This window comes from Rhinolophus sinicus, chromosome 13 (assembly GCF_057876585.1).
Source record: "Rhinolophus sinicus isolate RSI-liver-muscle chromosome 13, RSI-T2T, whole genome shotgun sequence".
NCBI classification, from domain to species: Eukaryota; Metazoa; Chordata; class Mammalia; order Chiroptera; family Rhinolophidae; genus Rhinolophus; species Rhinolophus sinicus.
Window position 1 is genome coordinate 62,697,808 of NC_142513.1, and position 16,633 is coordinate 62,714,440.

The 16,633-nt window shown below is 58.3% G+C and overlaps 2 protein-coding genes across 7 annotated transcripts in view; both read right to left on the bottom strand.

The window, feature by feature from the left end:
* ACSBG1 (acyl-CoA synthetase bubblegum family member 1) overlaps positions 1–10,105 on the bottom strand; it is a 33,458-nt gene extending 23,353 nt beyond the window's left edge. Inside the window, exons 1-2 of one of the 5 annotated variants that reach the window (XM_074317451.2) lie at positions 9,966–10,105; positions 8,973–9,116 (exon numbers count right to left, since the gene is read on the bottom strand). In XM_074317451.2, the coding sequence (XP_074173552.1) occupies positions 8,973–9,103 (131 nt within the window). In that variant the 5' untranslated portion in view covers positions 9,104–9,116; positions 9,966–10,105. Of the gene's footprint in view, positions 1–1,186; positions 1,349–2,195; positions 2,365–8,972; positions 9,252–9,939 lie in introns of those variants that run through there. The other 4 variants (XM_074317452.2, XM_019751201.3, XM_074317453.2 and 1 more) reach the window with 4 other exon arrangements.
* Positions 10,106–10,628: 523 nt separating this feature from the next.
* Positions 10,629–16,633, bottom strand: part of SKIC8 (SKI8 subunit of superkiller complex) — a 32,623-nt gene continuing 26,618 nt past the window's right edge. For both annotated transcript variants that reach the window (XM_019751204.3, XM_019751205.3), the window contains exon 11: positions 10,629–10,924. In XM_019751204.3, the coding sequence (XP_019606763.3) occupies positions 10,745–10,924 (180 nt within the window). In that variant the 3' untranslated portion in view covers positions 10,629–10,744. The remainder of the gene's footprint in view (positions 10,925–16,633) is intronic.

Genomic DNA, 16,633 nt, shown 5'->3' on the forward strand with positions numbered 1-16,633 from the left:
GAAGCTGAGGCCAAGCGTCCCCACCACGATCAGGACTTGTGTTTACGGGGAGGAGAGGCTGTTGGCAGCACCTTCTCCCTGTGGGGACCTCCCTGTGGGGGACCACGGCAGCAGCAAGCCTCCTGTGGCTCAGACACCGCTGCTGTCCACTTCCCCGTCTCTCCTTTCCTCCCTCGATGACAGGCGGGCTCTGGCCCCCTGCCTGCACCTGGTGTGACAGGACCACTCACTTAACCTTGTGGACGGCCCACGGAGGGGCTTGTCCAACCCTCTACGGCCTGTGCCTGAAGAATATTGGATGTCCGGTTAAGAGAAGGTCAAAACCTAATTTTCCAGATGAGTGAAGCGTAGCCTTCCCCTTGCTAGGACCTTGGAGATTGCGTCCCTGTAAGGGACTGTCAGCCTTGCTCATCACCTGACACAGAATTCACCAAACCTCCCTGTAGCTTTCCCTGCTCACTCAGGGTCATAACTCGTAACAGACCTTACTGTCCGGGCTCGTAACACCAAGTGAGCCAATTCGCATCACGTCTCGGGCCGTCCGCCCCTCCCCAACCTAGCTGCTGCTGCTGGGGCGGCTTTGCAGTTTTTAAAGCCTCTCTTGCACTACGCGGGGTCGCTTCTTGCCATGCCAGTGTGCTGGCCTCCAGCAACACATCTCCCTCCTACTTTGCAGGTTCTTTGTAGCAAACTAGGAATTAGATAACCAAGCTTGCTAGAATTGTAGGTTAAAGGGGAGGAGATGGCTTCCGCAGTGCAATTTACAATGTTTTCCTCAAAGAAAACGTGTGATTTGGGGTGCAGTCCCTGTGGTTTTGAGTCCTCAAGCGTATTGGGGCCGTTCTGATTCTTGCTGCTGTCCCGGAAGGCACACGTGGCCGACAGATTGTCCTGACAGCTGGGGTACGACTACTGTCACTGATCACACGAGCCTGTCAGAGCTGAGGAACTCTGTATCCCTGGCCCTGTGGAGAATTAGGCTCCTCCTGGAGCACCGTCCCCCAGAGGCTGGCTGCAGCCCCGGGGCAGGAGCTGCTCATGTCACAATGACAGCCAGGGTGGGAGGATGACCCCAAGAGGCTGATTTGCCTCCAGTCTGCTTCCGAAAAGGATCCCCTTGCTGAGGACGGCCTGTCCTCGCCCCCGGCTACCCCCACACACACGAGAAGCACCTTGTCTTACTTACCCTCTGTCCACAGAAACCAAAACTTCTCTAGCACCTGCCCAGTAGCACGGGGAACAGGGGAACACTCGAAAGGCATGTTTGAGCAAATACATGGTGAGGTGTGTGGGAGGCAGGAGTCTGGGAGAGCCTGCACTCCCCTTTCTCTTAACTGTTTCTGGTCCACGGTCTCCTTTCTCCAACTGTCTTGCCAGAGGAGCTGATGGGAACCGTTTGAACACAGAGCCTGCCAACTGCCAAGCCTCCTGCAGCTCCTCCTTCAGGAAGCCCCCCGGATTACTCCCAACACTCTCTCACTCTCGTGGCCCTCGGACTCTCAGGCTTTGCCTTTAAAGGGTACAAGTGGCTTGGCGAGCTCCTCAAGAGCAGGGTGACGCCTCAGTCAGCTCTGTCCTCTGGTCCCAAGTCCTCGCTGCGGTGCAGTGGACCTCCGTGCACACTGGTTGGAGCTAATCCTGCTCAAGTTGTCACTGTGCAGACACATAAGTTGAGGGGAGCCCTGTTTCTCCATGTGAACCTCTCATGGATGGGGAACCATCTCCGATTTATTTCTGTCGCCCTTTCTTCCCATTCAGCCCTCAGCAGCCATGCCACTGCTCTGTGTGCTTTCTTGAAACAACATAGCATTGAGGTTCACCAGAGTCAGCCTGCCTGGGCTCAACTGGCTTTACCAGCTGTGTGACAGTGGTACAGCTGTGTGACACTGTACCTCTCGGGCCAGTTTTCTGCCTAAATCCTGTGGCTATCATGAGGATGATGTGATACGTGAAAAATGCTCAGTGCATAGTCAGCTCTCATCATTATTACTGGTGGACCCTCATGGATACTTTGGGGAGTAAGGAGAAGAAAATTCTGGAACCTGGGACACTGGTAAGATTAGGAGGGTGACTGAGTGGGGTGAAAAGCCCCAAACCCAAGTCTGGGGGTCCCGGTGCCACGCCAGGCCCAGGTGTACCCCTGAGAGTCAGCAAGGGGTCAGGGAGGGGAGAGGAGGGGGACCCTGGTTCCTTACACGGTCCTCAGGATGGAGCTGGCAGACCTGAGCAGGAGTACCTCCGGCATGGTCCCCGAGGGGTGGCCACACCCCGCGAGCTACCCCGGGACAGGGCCTCAGAGAACGTGTCCCGGAGTCACCAGGGAGCGTTGTCAGCCTCAGAGGGACCCCGCACCACCAAACCGCCCTGCAAGAGACAGCATGAGTCAGAGCGCGCGGCTGGGTGAGGGGGCAGTCGCCCTGCTCCCTGGCCGTGACTCACTGGGCTGGCACCTGGCTGAGCCCACAAGGCCTCCCAGGAGGTGGCTGCCTTCGGGCTCGGGGCTCTAGTCCCCGGGACACATCACCTACCAGGACTCCTGATCACCACGAGCTACCGTCCCTGCCACTGGGTCTAGTTCCCGCCTCTCTCTGCTTGACTCCCAGAATGCTGGAGAATGTTTCCACTGGAGGGTGTCGCCCAAATACCGCCCAGGTCCTGAGAACCCCGAGCAGGAGAAGCAGTGCCTCCTCCCAGCTCACGGCCACACAGGCCAGTCCCTCCAGTGGCCCCGGTTGCAATGCTCTTTCCACACTGGGCTCTCCAGGGCCCCTCACTTCTCCTTAGTCTACACGCCTGTGTCACCCCAAACATCAGCCCCAGACAGCTCTGGTGGGGTTCCTGTTCCTGGCCTGAGACCCCACAGAGGACTCACGAGGCGGTGCCAGGAAGGGCTGGCTGCCCGGGCGCTCACCTTCCCCGAGCGCTGCGGCAGGCGCTGGGCTCCGCACCCCGTGCACCTCACTCTGGCGGCGTGAGTGTGGGACCAGCCCTGCCCGCGTCCCGGCTCCCAGGTGATGAGGCAGTGGAGCTGGGCGTGCGTGGGGACACACCCAGCCTGCCTGGGGCTGCGCGAGGTGTGGCCCAGTACCTCTGACCCACCTGGCACAGGCCCCGACTGCCCACTTGCGAGACTTACATAACACGGGTGGGAGGCAGGACAGGGACCTGCCGGGGAGCAGTGAGTTGGCTGTCACCCTTGGTGACCCTGATCCTGCCCGTGGGCCCTTTCCCTGGCGCCGCCCGGGCTGCAGAGCTGGTGGGCAGGAAGCCTGCCTCTTCCTTTCCTTCTCTCAACACACCACCTGTGCAGGTGCGTCACCTGTGCTGCCCTGGCCTCCTCTCAACAGCCCGAGTGTGGGTTGAGTCGTGGTCTCGTTTTCCAGATGAGGTCACAGAGGCCCAGAGAACCTGACTTGTTCCGTGTCACACGCCCAGCCAGAGGCAGCACCTGGCATTTGAGGCCAGGTGTCCAGGACTGGCTGTGAAACCAGGACACACTGTGCGCTGGTGGACCCATTACCTGCATTAGAAAACTCAGCCGACCGCTCCATGTCACCCACGCGCCTGGAGGGCTCCTACGCCACGGTGACAAGCGTCCCTGCACCTGGCCCTCTGCCCTCCAGTGTCCCCTCCACCTCCTCCCTCATTCCAGAGACTCGCAGGTTTATGGAGTCTTCTAGAACCAGGACCCCTGCTCCCTGGAAACCCCCTCCTGCGACCACACTGGCACGCCGCCCCCTCCCACCACCCGAGATCACCTTGCCATCACCTGCACGCTATGACGCCAAAGCCCCATGCTGCCTTTGCAGTGAGTGGGGGCTGGGTGAGTGACGGAATGGAGGCAGCCACACGGGGTGTTTGAGGGACATTTTAAGCCCTCATTTGATGGCCAAGGGGCAGGGCAGTGGCAGGCAGCAATGGGACAGGGTTGTTCCAAGGCCCTCCACCTGGGCAGATGGCAGACAACTGCCAGATTGCTACACCAAGCTGGCAGGTCAATGCCAGTACACCAACTAGCTACACAATGCCAGTACACCAACTTCTAGAAAACTCTGCCCTTCACCAGCTTCCAGTTCCTCTGGACCTGGAAAGGACTCTTTTCCCACCAAAACTTGCCCACCGCTGCCTTGGGACACCCTGACAACTCAGGTCTGGGGTGCTGGCCTGAGCCTCCCAAGGGTTATGAGCCTCTCCGAGGACCTGCTGGGGGACCCTCACCCCCACTGGTGCCCAGATGCTCTCCTGCTGTTTCGGGTTCGTGGGGTGAACCCCATAAAGGAATGCCAACCCCTCTGTCCTAGAGAGGACACAATGGTCCCCTTCCTCCTGCTCCTGGTTTACGCTGAGCAGTGATGTTAACATGGCAGTTGGCACCGGGGTGACGTGTGTGTGTGGGATGCAGTAGCAATGACCTCACTTGAGGGTGGGCAGGAACCCTGTACTCAGATTGCTCAGCCCCTCCTGGCAGCTCGATGACCACACTGGATGCAGTTTCCAAGCTGATGAGGAGCCTGGGCAAATGGGATTATTCCAGAATCAGGAGGGCTTGGGAAATATGTAATCTTCCCTTTCCATCCCCTGGCAAAACCCACAAGCTAAGTGCCCTGGCAGAAGCCTCCTATGGTTCTCCAGATGCCACCTCCTCCAGGAAGCCCTCTGGGAGGGACAGCCGGCTCTCATGCTTCTTCCTGGCGCTGCTCTGGCTGAGTCCCTCCCAGAGCACTTAGCATTTAGAGGCTGGCTGCTGCTTTTTAAAACAGAATTGTCTACCATGCAATAAAATCTTAATTAAGTCCACGTGCCCAGGGTCGGATGACCCCTCCCTGCCCCCCGACCGTGATTATTGATTCAGGCCCTCCTCTGTGCAGACACTGCAGGGAACATGGGGACACAGGTCAGCAAAGGGAGCCTGGACCTGGCCTCGAAGGCTCAGAGACAATGGGACTGACAGTCAATAAACAAAGAAGGACTCAAGGTCACTGTGGAGCCACCAGACCCAGGCTGGGGTGGGCGGTAAAATGAAATTAAAGGGAGAAAGATAGCAAGGGGTGAAGGTCTGATTATTTTATGTGAGGCAGAGCACAAGCGTTGCAGGCAGTGGTCTGCGGGGAAGGCCGACGCAGAGCGAAATGGATCCAAGGCCCTGGTGACAGACCCAGGCTGTGGACCTGCCCCCGCCAGGGGGGCATGGCCAAGGCAGACATCTTCTGGGGACCATGGTCCCCTGGAAAGGGAGGACGGGGCCAGTCTAAGACCCAGCCCGCAGACCCACCAGAGGAGCGTATCTGGAGAAGCCACCATGGGCCCACGGCTGTGACTGAGCCCCGTTCCGAGGCCCCAAAGGCTTCCCCTTGGCTCTTGCCATGATGGGCAGGGGCAGTCTAGCCTCCCTGCTCACTTCTCACCCAGCTGGCAGCGCCCACAGTGTCCAACAACCCTGTTAAGGCAAGTCAGAAGCCCGAGTGTCTGTCATCAAGCTTCCTGGAAGGAGCAGCAGGCAGCCTGGCCGTGCCCACTACGAAGCTCTGTGGATTCCAGCCCAGGCGCTGTCCCACTGGGTGCCCTTGTGCAAGTACCTGAGCCTCAGTCTCCTCAGGTACGTCCCCGACAAAGGGCTTTCCGATTCCTATCCGTGCCTGTGATTGGGTGCCTGGGCGGGCATCCCGCTGCATTGGGCAAGGACAGGGCTGCAATCGAGGTGCTGCCAGGCTCAGGCCTGAGTGGCCGGGGTTAGACAACAGCAAGGCTGCAACAGTAACAGCTGGTGGTGCCGTGTGCACAGCGCTGACTGGACGGCGACGGCCCACACACCCACACACCCGCACCCACACCCCTACATCCCCACACCCGCACACCCGCACCCACACCCCCACCTGCACACCCGCGCACCCGCACACCCACATACTCAATCCCCCAACAGCCCAACGAGGCCCTTCCTGTCACTGTCCCCACCTTACGGACGAGGACACTGAGCCGCAGAGACATTAGCTGACTTGCCCACGGTCCTCCGTCAGCCAAGTCAGGACACAAATTCAGACCGGGGGGCTTCAGAGTTTATGCTCTTAACCAACAGGCTATACCCGATGGTCTCAGGGCTACTGGGTGATGGCGGGGGGAGCAGGGACAGCGGGGGGCATCCCATGGTCCTCTGAACCCCTACCTGCTACCCCCATCACCAGGCCCTTTTAGTAATAAACCCCAACAAAGCCATTTCCTCCGTTGTACAGAATGTGTAACGATATTTCTGGCTACGGGACCCAGAGGATGGTAGTCCCGTAAGATTCCAGTGGAGCTGAGAATTTTCTGTGACCTAGTGACGCTGCAGCCATCCTAACGTGGCGGCACAACGCACTGCTCGTGAGTGTGGCGACGCTGGTGCAAACACACCCACTGGGCTGCCCGTTGTGTGAGAGCAGGGCACACAACACAGCTGCGTCCAGCGCATGACGCTTGATGACAACAGGTGCTGTGCTACTGGTTCTGGACGCACTGTACCTTCTATCACACTTTAGAGCGTATCCTTTCTGCCTGGAAAAGCAACAAGTCTGCTGTGAAGCGGCGTCCCGGGGACGCCAACAGCCGGCTCACAGGTGTCGTGCTCAGTGCGTCTCCTGGTGGCACCACGGCCCTTGTGCCTGATTTAGCTCGTGCTGTTTGGGACAGGAACACGCCGCACAGGAGCAGGACTCTGTACTGTACAGCTGAGGAGTGCGCAGGCGGCCACCTCGGCTGCAATGCCATCAATGCCAGGCTTCATACCGCCCTGTCCACCAGGATCGAAAACACCAGTGGACAGTATCTGTCTGTCAGTACCTCGCTTACTGAAGGGGTCGTGCTCTGAGGGGCTCCTCTCTGCACCCAGTCTTTGGGTGCCTGTGCTGGGAGGCAGGTGGGCACCCGGGGAGCGTGGTCAGTTCAGAGCCCTCCTGCCTCCGGCCCACGCAGCTGCAGCCGCATTCACCACGGCCGGGTTCACCGGCCCAGAACCAGGCTCTCCCCAGGCTCCTGCTGCTCCCACGTGTCCTGGGCTCGTCTGCCTCACCCTCTGGCCTGGCTGCCCTCGTCTGGCCACACCCGACGATCCAGACCTGAGTTACCTGGCCCCAACCCTCTGTCCTCCAGCCACCTGTCACTCCTCTACACCACACCTTGGCCACTCGCTGCCTCTGCTGCCACTCAGGCATCCACCTTGCAATCCTAGAATGAGTTGCCCCTTGTCCAGTTCCTTCTGAGCCCTTCCTCCAGCCTGGCTTCTTCAGGAAGGAGGGCTTAACAGAGGCTCTGGACACACTCGATGGGCACCCCTGATGGGTGCGTGGCCCACAGCGCAGCCTCCGAGGGTGCAGAACACAGGCTGCCAGATGGGTGCTCTGGCCAGCTGGTCCCGCCTCTCCTGCCTGGCCTGGCTCCTTACCCCCCAAACTGCCCACAGTGCCCCGGGGCAGCCCTGCCTGCTGTAGCACAAAAGGGAATGTCGTGCGTCAGGCTGGCGCGCATACCCTCCCCAGCTCTCAGCCTCCCCTCCACACGGGGAAGAGGAAGGGAAAATAAGGCCCCTCTGAGGCCACTGGAGGCAGCAAGTCCATGCTGCCCAAGTCGCAGTGCTCGTGGCCACGAGGCCAGGACAGACGAGCAGGCCTGAGATGGTGCCCTTTATGCTGGGTCTGCCTGCAGGGGCAGAGAAGCGGAGGGCACTGCAGCAGCTGTCACTGTCCCTGACTTTAGAATAATATCAAACAAGGGCTCACAGTCCTTTCCTCACAGCTACTCTGTGAGGTGCACAGAGAAGGCATCATCTTCCCCATGTGACAGATGGGAAACAGGCTCGAGAGGCTCACACAGTAGGTCCGCAGTGGAGCCCCAGTCTGCTGTTAAGAGAGGCCCGCGCTGCATGGAGAGCAGCCCGAGGGCTTCTGGAAGCATTTTCCACACCAGCTGAGTCTGCCCAACTTTTCCACAAGGTCAGTCGGGGTCAGGCGTTTCGCCTTCATTTGCACGGAGGGTGATACTGACACTCAGAGAAGCCGAACAACTCACCCGGAGTCACTCACTACGCAAGACAGCAGAGGACCGGCCATCCGACTCGGGGTTTCCAGCCCTTTCTCCCCACAGGCCCTCATCTACTTATTCCTCCGTGCACCAGGCAGGGGCTCTGCCTTTTGTGGGGTCTGCAAAGCAGGCCCAGGCCGTGAGCTGCCCAGCCTCCTCCCGAGTAGCCAGGCGCTTCCTGGGCACAGGACCCTCGGCCACCCCTCATCAGCACGTGTCTGAGGCACGGACCTCACAAACACTGGCCCGGCCTTCATGGTGGACAGGGACCCTGAGAACCAAGACTCTTACTGTCCAGGGCTGACGTGTCTGCCCTCTCCCTGCTCATGGCCAGCGAGCTCCACAGCCGGGAGTGGCTCCCACATTCTCAGGACCCATGCGTGGACGGTCGGCGCCTGGGCCAGAGTGGGCACTGGTGAGTGCCTGACAAGCTGAATTCACTTCCTCTGAATCACACACACAGCAGAAGGGCTGTGGGGAACGTGCAAGCCCGCACTCATGTCCAAACAGGGAGGCTGCAGCCCACAGCGGGGCAGGGACCTGCCAACGTCACACAGTAAGCTGGAACTGGACCCTCTGGCTTTCCCTGTCCTTGTCTGTCATTGACGCCACATGCCAGAGGAGACGGGGACGTTCTTAGAGACGAGAAAATGCCCCCTCCGTCCAGCTGCAGCCCCGACTCACACCCCTCTTGGTTGAGCCTCTCGGCCACACAGGGGAGCTGACACTGAGTAGCCGCTGCACACGACATGTGTCCCGGGCCAGTGCTTATTCCAACCAGAGAGCAGGCAGACTCTGCCTTCATCCCCAGATGGAGAAACCGAGGCTCAGAGAGTGAAGCTGCTTGCCCAGGTTCACAAAGCTGAGCCAAGTCCAGAGTCTGACCCCGGCCTCAGTGCACATAGACCTTACCACCTACTTACCTGCTCCCCAAGTTTTCTTGGGTGGTCCTCAAGCTTGTGTCCTGCTGGCTGTCCTGTGCGGCCTCTCTGCTGTCCGGCATGCTGGGGTCCTTGGGGGAGCAGCTGCGTCCAGTTCCAGGACTGTGTGGCATCTACCAGGGGCATCTGCCGAAGAGCGCTCAGTCCCCCACTGCCCAGGGTGGCCTTGAGTGGGCAGTGGGGGCGGGCAAGGGGCGGGGGAGGCAGCGACTGGAGTGGCCCAAAGAGGCCATTCCCTCTCTATTTTTAGAAGCTCAAAGCGCCCCTCAGAGCTGAAGTTGCTCAGGATTAAAACTTTCCTTTGCTTGGTGGCTTTGTTCCACTCAAGACGAGGAGAATTTCAATGAAGCCAGTGTTCTTTTTGATGCAAATCTGCCCCATTCTCCCAGGAAGCCTGGCCAATGGGCTCTGGGCTTTGGCGGCCCCCAGAAACTCTCCTTGCTGGCTTTCACAGGCCATGGTGGAGAACAGGAGGCCCTGAGCAGCCAGCTGCACCCAGACCTTGGGTGCTGCTCGCCCCTGGGGCCCACACCGCCCACACTGGCAACCCCGCCTCACGGTAATGGGCGAGGGCCGGGGAAGGGATGTCCCCCACTCAGCCCACTTGCCCCGGGCCCTTGGCTCCTGCCGTCCAGGAGACACGCCTAAGACTGAGGACCAGCAGGTAGTTGGCACAGCATTGCACTGAAGCAGACGTGACAGAGGGACCTGCTATAAGTACGGGTCAGTCCTGCAGCGACAGGGAAGGCGAGTGTTAAGGGTGGGTGCGCAGGTGTCCACACACAGACGCTGGGCAGGGAGAACAGAGGGCTTTCTCTGACACCAGAAACCTCTCCTCTAAGACTAACTCTCTGTACGATCCCGGGTGGCCGGACAAAGTACCACAAACTGGGGGGCTCAGAACAACAGAAATTTGTTCTCTCACAGTGTTGGGGGCCAGAAGTCTGACCTAAGGTGGCAGCAGGGCCGCGCTACCTCCAAAGGCTCGAGTGGACAGTCCTTCTGCTCTCTTCCAGCTTCTGGTGGCGGCTGGCGATCCTCACACTCCGGGGCTTACAAACACATCACTGCTCTCACTGCCGCCGTCTTCCTCCACGGCGTCGTGTAAAGACCCCATTTCCAAATGAGGTTACGTTCTGAGGCTCTGGACAGGAATTTTGGGGGGACAAGATTCAACCCAGTATAATACACAGGAGGCACTGGTGGAGAGTCCTATGGTGTCCCCTAAGGGGTCAGTGGGTGCAGCTGGGCTGCTTGGAGGGCAGGGGGCAGTGGGGCAGGGTTGCTGGCTGGGAACCGATGAGCTCTGGGGCCCGGTACAGTGTGGCACGGTGGGGCCCACCCATGGTAGCACTCTCTAGAAAGAGCCCATGGATGGGACTGGAGGTTGGGGACGCTGAAGCCACAGGCAACATGTGTGTGGTGTGTGTGCTGTCCCTCGGCCCGAGACACCCTGTCCCCACATAGTGGAGGACTCTCCTTCACCTCCACAGGTCTTCACGCCGATGTCCTTCTCAGTGAGGCCGTCACCGACCACCCCTGAGACCACAGCCCACCCAGCACTCCCGCAGTTTGTCTCCTTCCTCCATGCCCTCACCATTGTCGCCCTCGTGTCCCATGTGTTGTATCCTGCCTGTCCCCGAGAATGCATGCTCCTGGCAGGCAGGCCTTCCTGTCCGTGTCTGTAGTCCCGTCTCTCACCACCGTGCTCCACGACAGCGCCTGGCGTAGAACAGGTGCTCGGTAAACATCTGTCACAGGAGCGACCTGAGACGTAGGAGAGTAACTGCGGCACAGCCGCAGACCCCACCACTGTGGCATAATAAACGGCTCCTTTTGGAAACGGTTCCTGGGTGTCTCCAGACAAAACAGGGGCTCCATGCAACAGGTGGCATGGCCGAGATGATGATTCGACCTGATGGATGATACGCCGCCTGGTTATGAGAGAAAAAAGGTGATTAGCGACACCAAGGAAACAACGTGCAGAAATACACCTGGTACAGGTAGGAATGCGGTGTGACTGCACACTCTCGGCTGAAGACAGTAGAGTCCCCAAGTGTCCAGTGCTGGGCAGTGCGTCTGTGGCCCCGGCCTACAGGAAAGGAAACCGTCGGACTCCTGGCTCCCCATGGGTGGCACGTGCTGTCACAGCAACGTCCTCGCTCGCTCACTGGCTTTCGACTGTGACAATGACAAGCCTTCCAGTGGCTCTCCGAGCCCCCTCGTGACGTGCACCATCTGCTTCTGGGACTGCACATCGGCTAACCGTTCCCTTCACACCTCACTTCCAAAATTTAAGAATTGATTCTAGCTTCACTCGAAATAGTCAGATTTGTGAAGCCACAAATTGAAGGGCTCGTGCTATATACACACACGCAGATACTTCCCAACGCATATTAAAATTAATACGAAACTACTCGTAAATGTTTGCCCACGTGCCTATAACAGTTGATCATAAGACACTTTTGGAATCTGACAGAAAAAGCTGAAGAATTTTAATTTTGTTTTTGTCAAAAACGTAAACGTGATTCATGTTAACTTCGAAGTGAAGGGACAGCTGCCAGGGTGGGAGGTAAACGGGTGGCTTGGATCCTCCTCTTACACTGAGGGCTCTGAGCTACGGCGAAGGTGGACGGAGAGAGGTGTGCAACCAAGCTGCTTAAATACAGGAGCAGAAACAACCAAAAGTCAGACTGCAGTCATCGCAGAGTGCGATGAGCTAAGGAAAGCACAGGTCTCGTTTCTGGCGGATAAATCAAGACCTAGAGATGAGGTTATGCTTCAAAGCGGTGGAAACCTCTCAAGAAACGGGTATTAAGAACAGAAACAATAGAAAAGGTTCCTCAGGGGCTGGGGCAGGCGGAGTATTACTATATGTTTCAGCATCAGGGCTTCTGGGCTACTTTTGTGTGACCATGTATTACTAATACACAATTTTTATTATTTTTTATTCCGGAATGCTGCAGCCTGGGGCTCTGGCTTGAGGCCTCACGGCCCAGGCCCAGGGCCGCGAGGGGAGGACTGTGGGCCTCTGCTGGCCCCTGCTGGCCGCACTGCCTCCCTCCCACCTGCACAAGTTTGCAAAGAAACTCCCCACAGATCTTGGAATCCCCCCCAGCCCCCGCCCCCAGGACGCCTCCGGGCCACCGCAGTGTGCCCCGGATCTGGGCTCCAGGCTCAGCTGTGAGACCCCAAGCACCTGAGGCCGCTGTGGCCCTGGCTGCATCGTGTCCTCTCAGGTCCCTTTCTACACTGAAGGGGTGGGTGTGGGTCCCACGATCAGACTAAGTGCCCTCCAGTTTTAGATAGAGCCCAGAGATTTCTAAGCCCCTTCTCCCTGGGATTCTGATTCTCAGAGATTCAGGCCCCCAAGACAGTGCTTTCCCGTAAGCAGGGGCAGAAGAATGTGGGTACACAGAGGATTCTAAAGAGTGGGAATGGGCAACGTGCCCACCTAGCACCAGGGCCTTAAGGGAGGAAATTAGGGCAGAAGAGAAGGCAGGCAGCACCCTCTGCAGAGATGGGACCTCCTTCCCTCGCCTGGGGAGACCCGGATGGAAGGCCACGTGACCTGTGCTCTCGGACCAGGAAGGTACAGGGCAGAGGTCGAGCACACCGGTTCTTATGTGACCTAGGCGAAGTCACCTCAGCATCCCGACTGTTTCCTCATCTGTACCATGGGGACTCTTGGTTGCAAGAGGCAGAAACCCTAACTGAAATCAGCTTCATAAAAATGACAACAACAAGAAACCCAAGGTGGGGTTAACAACTAAACACAGGCGGGTGAGGGGGCAGCCTGGGACCTTATCTGGTCTGCCACCCGGACGACGGACAGTCTCACGCCTCTGCACCTCCTCACCCTCCATGGAGATGGGGAGGAGACAGCCGTCAGTTCCCTCCCTTTCTCCCTCAACAGAACGGTCCAGGTGCAGAGCCCCCGGCCTGCGTGATGTCCTGTGTGACGCAGCCAAAAGCTGTTTTCTTGTGAAACAGTGGGCAGCTGGGAAATGCTCTCACTACCTTCTGTTTGCTTTTCTCCCCTTTCTGACTCACTTTTTCCCCTCCCCTCACTCCCCCCCTTCCCATCATTTTCTTTCCCCCCTCACTTGTGTGCTCTAGGATCCACTCCCAACAAAGCCTTAGGGCATAAGCTTTGCTGTGGGCTCTGTTCTTTTAGGGAAACCTGGGATAGAAAGCTGCTTACAAGGTGTATGATTCCGGATACATTACTTAACCTCTCTGTGCTTCAACTTTCTCATCTGTAAAATGGAGTTACAGTAATTCATACCTCACAGGTTTGCAGTGAGTTAACTACACAGAAAGCACGTAGAGCAGTGTGGACAGTTACTAAGAGCTAGTGTTTGTTATTTTTATTAATGACGCCGAGAAAGCTCTAAATTGGGACTGAGGCAGGTCACGTAAGAATGGACGTTTGGACGACTCTCCAGGGCTCTCACTGAGAGCCTGGGGGCTGAGGGGCTGTTGCTGCCCAGGCTGCACCCCCTCAGGCTGGCTGCCCCTCAGCTGGGGACTGGGTTACACCTGGGGACAGGGCACCGGACTTGGTCAGCATAACGTGCTTCCAGCCAGCATGACCCTGGGTGTGGGTCATGTTCCAAAACCTTGGTTTCCTCACCTGTGAAGTGACGACATTGACTTGGACACCTGTCTCAGGGGCCTCAGCTGGGTGGGGGGCCAAGGGAGCTCCACAAGCTTACCTGACGGGGCCAGTTGCATCTGTGACGCCCCCAGGGGAGGGTGGACAAGCAGCCAAGGCCTCGGAGTCCTGGCGGGTGGCCCAGGAGGAGCCAGGGCCACGGCAGGCCGGGGCAAGTCCGCGCTGCTCCCACGGAAGAGGCACATCCAAGCATGGCACAACCGCTCCTGCTCAAACCCCATGTCCTACTTAGTGACAAACCTGGAGGGCCAGGCAGTGGGGGAGGGAGCACCTCCGGCCGAGCCAGGCTGGGGCCTGTCAAGCTCCAGCTGAGCCTGTCCTCTCCCAGCCCCGGCTCCCCGAGGTCCAGAGGGCACTGGTTGGGGAGAAACAAGTGCCCAGAGAGGCCCACACTGAGGAGCGAGGCTCTGCTCCCTGGGCCGCAGGTGCTGGGAGCCTGGCCTCTGAAGACAAGGGCAGGCAGGCAGGACACCTTGCTGCCACGTGTGTCCAGAGCCATGCCAGGCATCCACATCGCTGTGCCTCGTACAGGGGGACACTCTGAGGGGGCTGGACATGCAGAGGCCCCCAGCTAGCCCTTCCACATGGGCTGGAACCCAGGTGGTCTGACATCCGACCAGGCCTCGGTCTCTAAGCCCAGGGCTGCCAAGCTGCGCCAGGCGCTCAGAGGGGAAAGGCTCTCCCTGCTGGCTCTCACGGCGCCAGTGGCACTCCCAGTGCTGGCGGTCACCGCTGAATGAATCAATGAATCGGCCTTCTTTTCTCTAATGTTGCCCAAGAGTCTAAAGACCCAGTTTTTTTCTTTTCTCATCACCCCAAAAGACCACTCTTGCCTGATAGGACTTCAGGAGCCCCACTCTTTATGGGGGTCTCCCTGAGGCCAAATTCGGACAGATTTTGACCCCCACTCCCACCCCCAAGAAGGCAGAGTGAGCCCCACCCTGGCTGATTGGGGACGAATGGGGTCAGCCCTGATTGATCCTTTCTGAGGATGCGAGTCACACAAGAGCCATCTCATCCCCAGGGACCTTCGCAGCATCTGTGACCGACTTCTCTTAGGACTTTGTCACAGTCTGTAGAGAACATTACACTGCAGCCTGGGTGGCTGATGGAAAGGGGCAGAGCGGTGTGGAGGGTCCAGGCTGAGAGGCCGGACATCTGCTGCCTCCCTCCACTGCAGGTTCCCACATGCACCTCCTCTAGGAAGCCCTCCCAGATACCCCTGCATTCTCCATCTTTCTCTGCTACATTCCATGGAGACTTCCTCCCTGCGACTGTCAGCTAAAGTGCCACTTCTGCTCAGCCTGGGGCCACAGGAGCCAAGTCCTGCTGGACCCGAGGTCTGATCACACTCAGGCCGATGAGTGTGTAAATGTGGCCCTGTCAGCACCCCTCCCATGCAGATCAACAAGCACCTGTGACCGTGCCCGGTGGACGTCGGGGGGCACATTGGTCTCCTTCTCAGGAGTTACAGCCCAGCTGGGGACGGGGGGCCCAGACATCATGACAAAATGAGACCATTCGTAAATCAAGCATTTGCTGTGTGTACCAGGCGCTGCGCTAAAGCAATTTGTGCACATTGTCTCATTTAATCCGCATATGACCTTATAAAACCACCACTACTGTTACTACTGTCACTACTGCTACGATGATGATTTTGTAGATGAGGACGAAGACACACAGAGGTTAACTTGCCAAATGTCACCCAGGCAGCACATGACAGAGCCAGGCTTCGGGCCGGAGCGGTGACCCTGCCAGGGCCATCCCATGAGTGCCACTCAGGCGAGGAAGCCTCTCTCCTCAGGAGGTCACAGGTGGCTTCCTGCTGAAGGTGACTTTTCAGGGAAGGAGGGACCGGGCTGAAGACACTGAGTTTGGGGGGATAAGACTTCTAGAAACAAAGGTGGGGGGGCAGAAAAGTGCCAGACCTGTAGAGCGACCAAGAAGGGGCACGCGGGCCAGCAGACGAGGCCTGAGTGCAAGGACGTGCAACTTTGTACGTCTCAGGCCCTGACTGCCCGGCAGCATCATGGCCCCGACGACGGCCGTCTCCTCAGACCCCAAACCTGCCAATGTATGCACTTCCATGTCAGGGTGGACTTCGCAGGTGTGATTCACTTAAGGGCTTTGAGATGCAAAGATTATCCTGGGTCATCCAGGTGGGCTCAGTGTAACCACAAGTGTCCTTGGAAGAGGGAGGCAGGAGGGCCTGAATGAGAGAAGATGTGACGATGGACGCAAAGTCCGAGAAAAGCTGCTGGCTTTGACGATGAAGGAAGAGGCTGTGAGTCAAGGAATGCAGTCTCGGCTTAGAAGCTGGAAAAGGCAAAGAAATGGATCCTTCCAGAGCCTCCAGAGGAACGAGCCTTGCCAATACCTTGATTTGAGCCCCGTCAGACCCAGAACTGGAAAGGAATACGTGTGCGTTGTGTACACCACTAAGTTCGTGGCATTTTGTTACAGTAGCGTGGGCTGCTGTGGCTGCCAGCAGCCTCCTGTCACCGGCATTTTAGAAAGCTGCAGTCAGCCCCACGTTTAGCGAGCACCTTCCATGCGCTGGCCACGGGGAGACAGAGACGCAGCCTCTGCCCTGGGTGGAGCTGCAGTGTCATCGGAGGGCATGCCACTCCACACGGGGCTGCAAACTGGCGCAAGATGAGCCGATTATCTCTAACCAGAAGCCTGAACAGAACCAGTTCCCAACTGGCAGCCGCAGGGCCTTTATCTGAACGGCTCTGAGGACAGCGCTTCTTAGCAGATGAGCCCGAGCCAGCAGGCCCACTGCACCCACTGCCCTTGCTCTGAGGGTCTCCTGGGCACAAGGGGGGCGCCAGGGGATTTCTCAAAGCACCAAGTAGGTGTCTCTGTGGTGGAGGCAGCGGGCTAGGGGAAGACAAGAGGGGAAAGTCACCTCCAACCCACACAGTAACTACACTCCCACAAGTACATCCAACAGGAAAGTGAA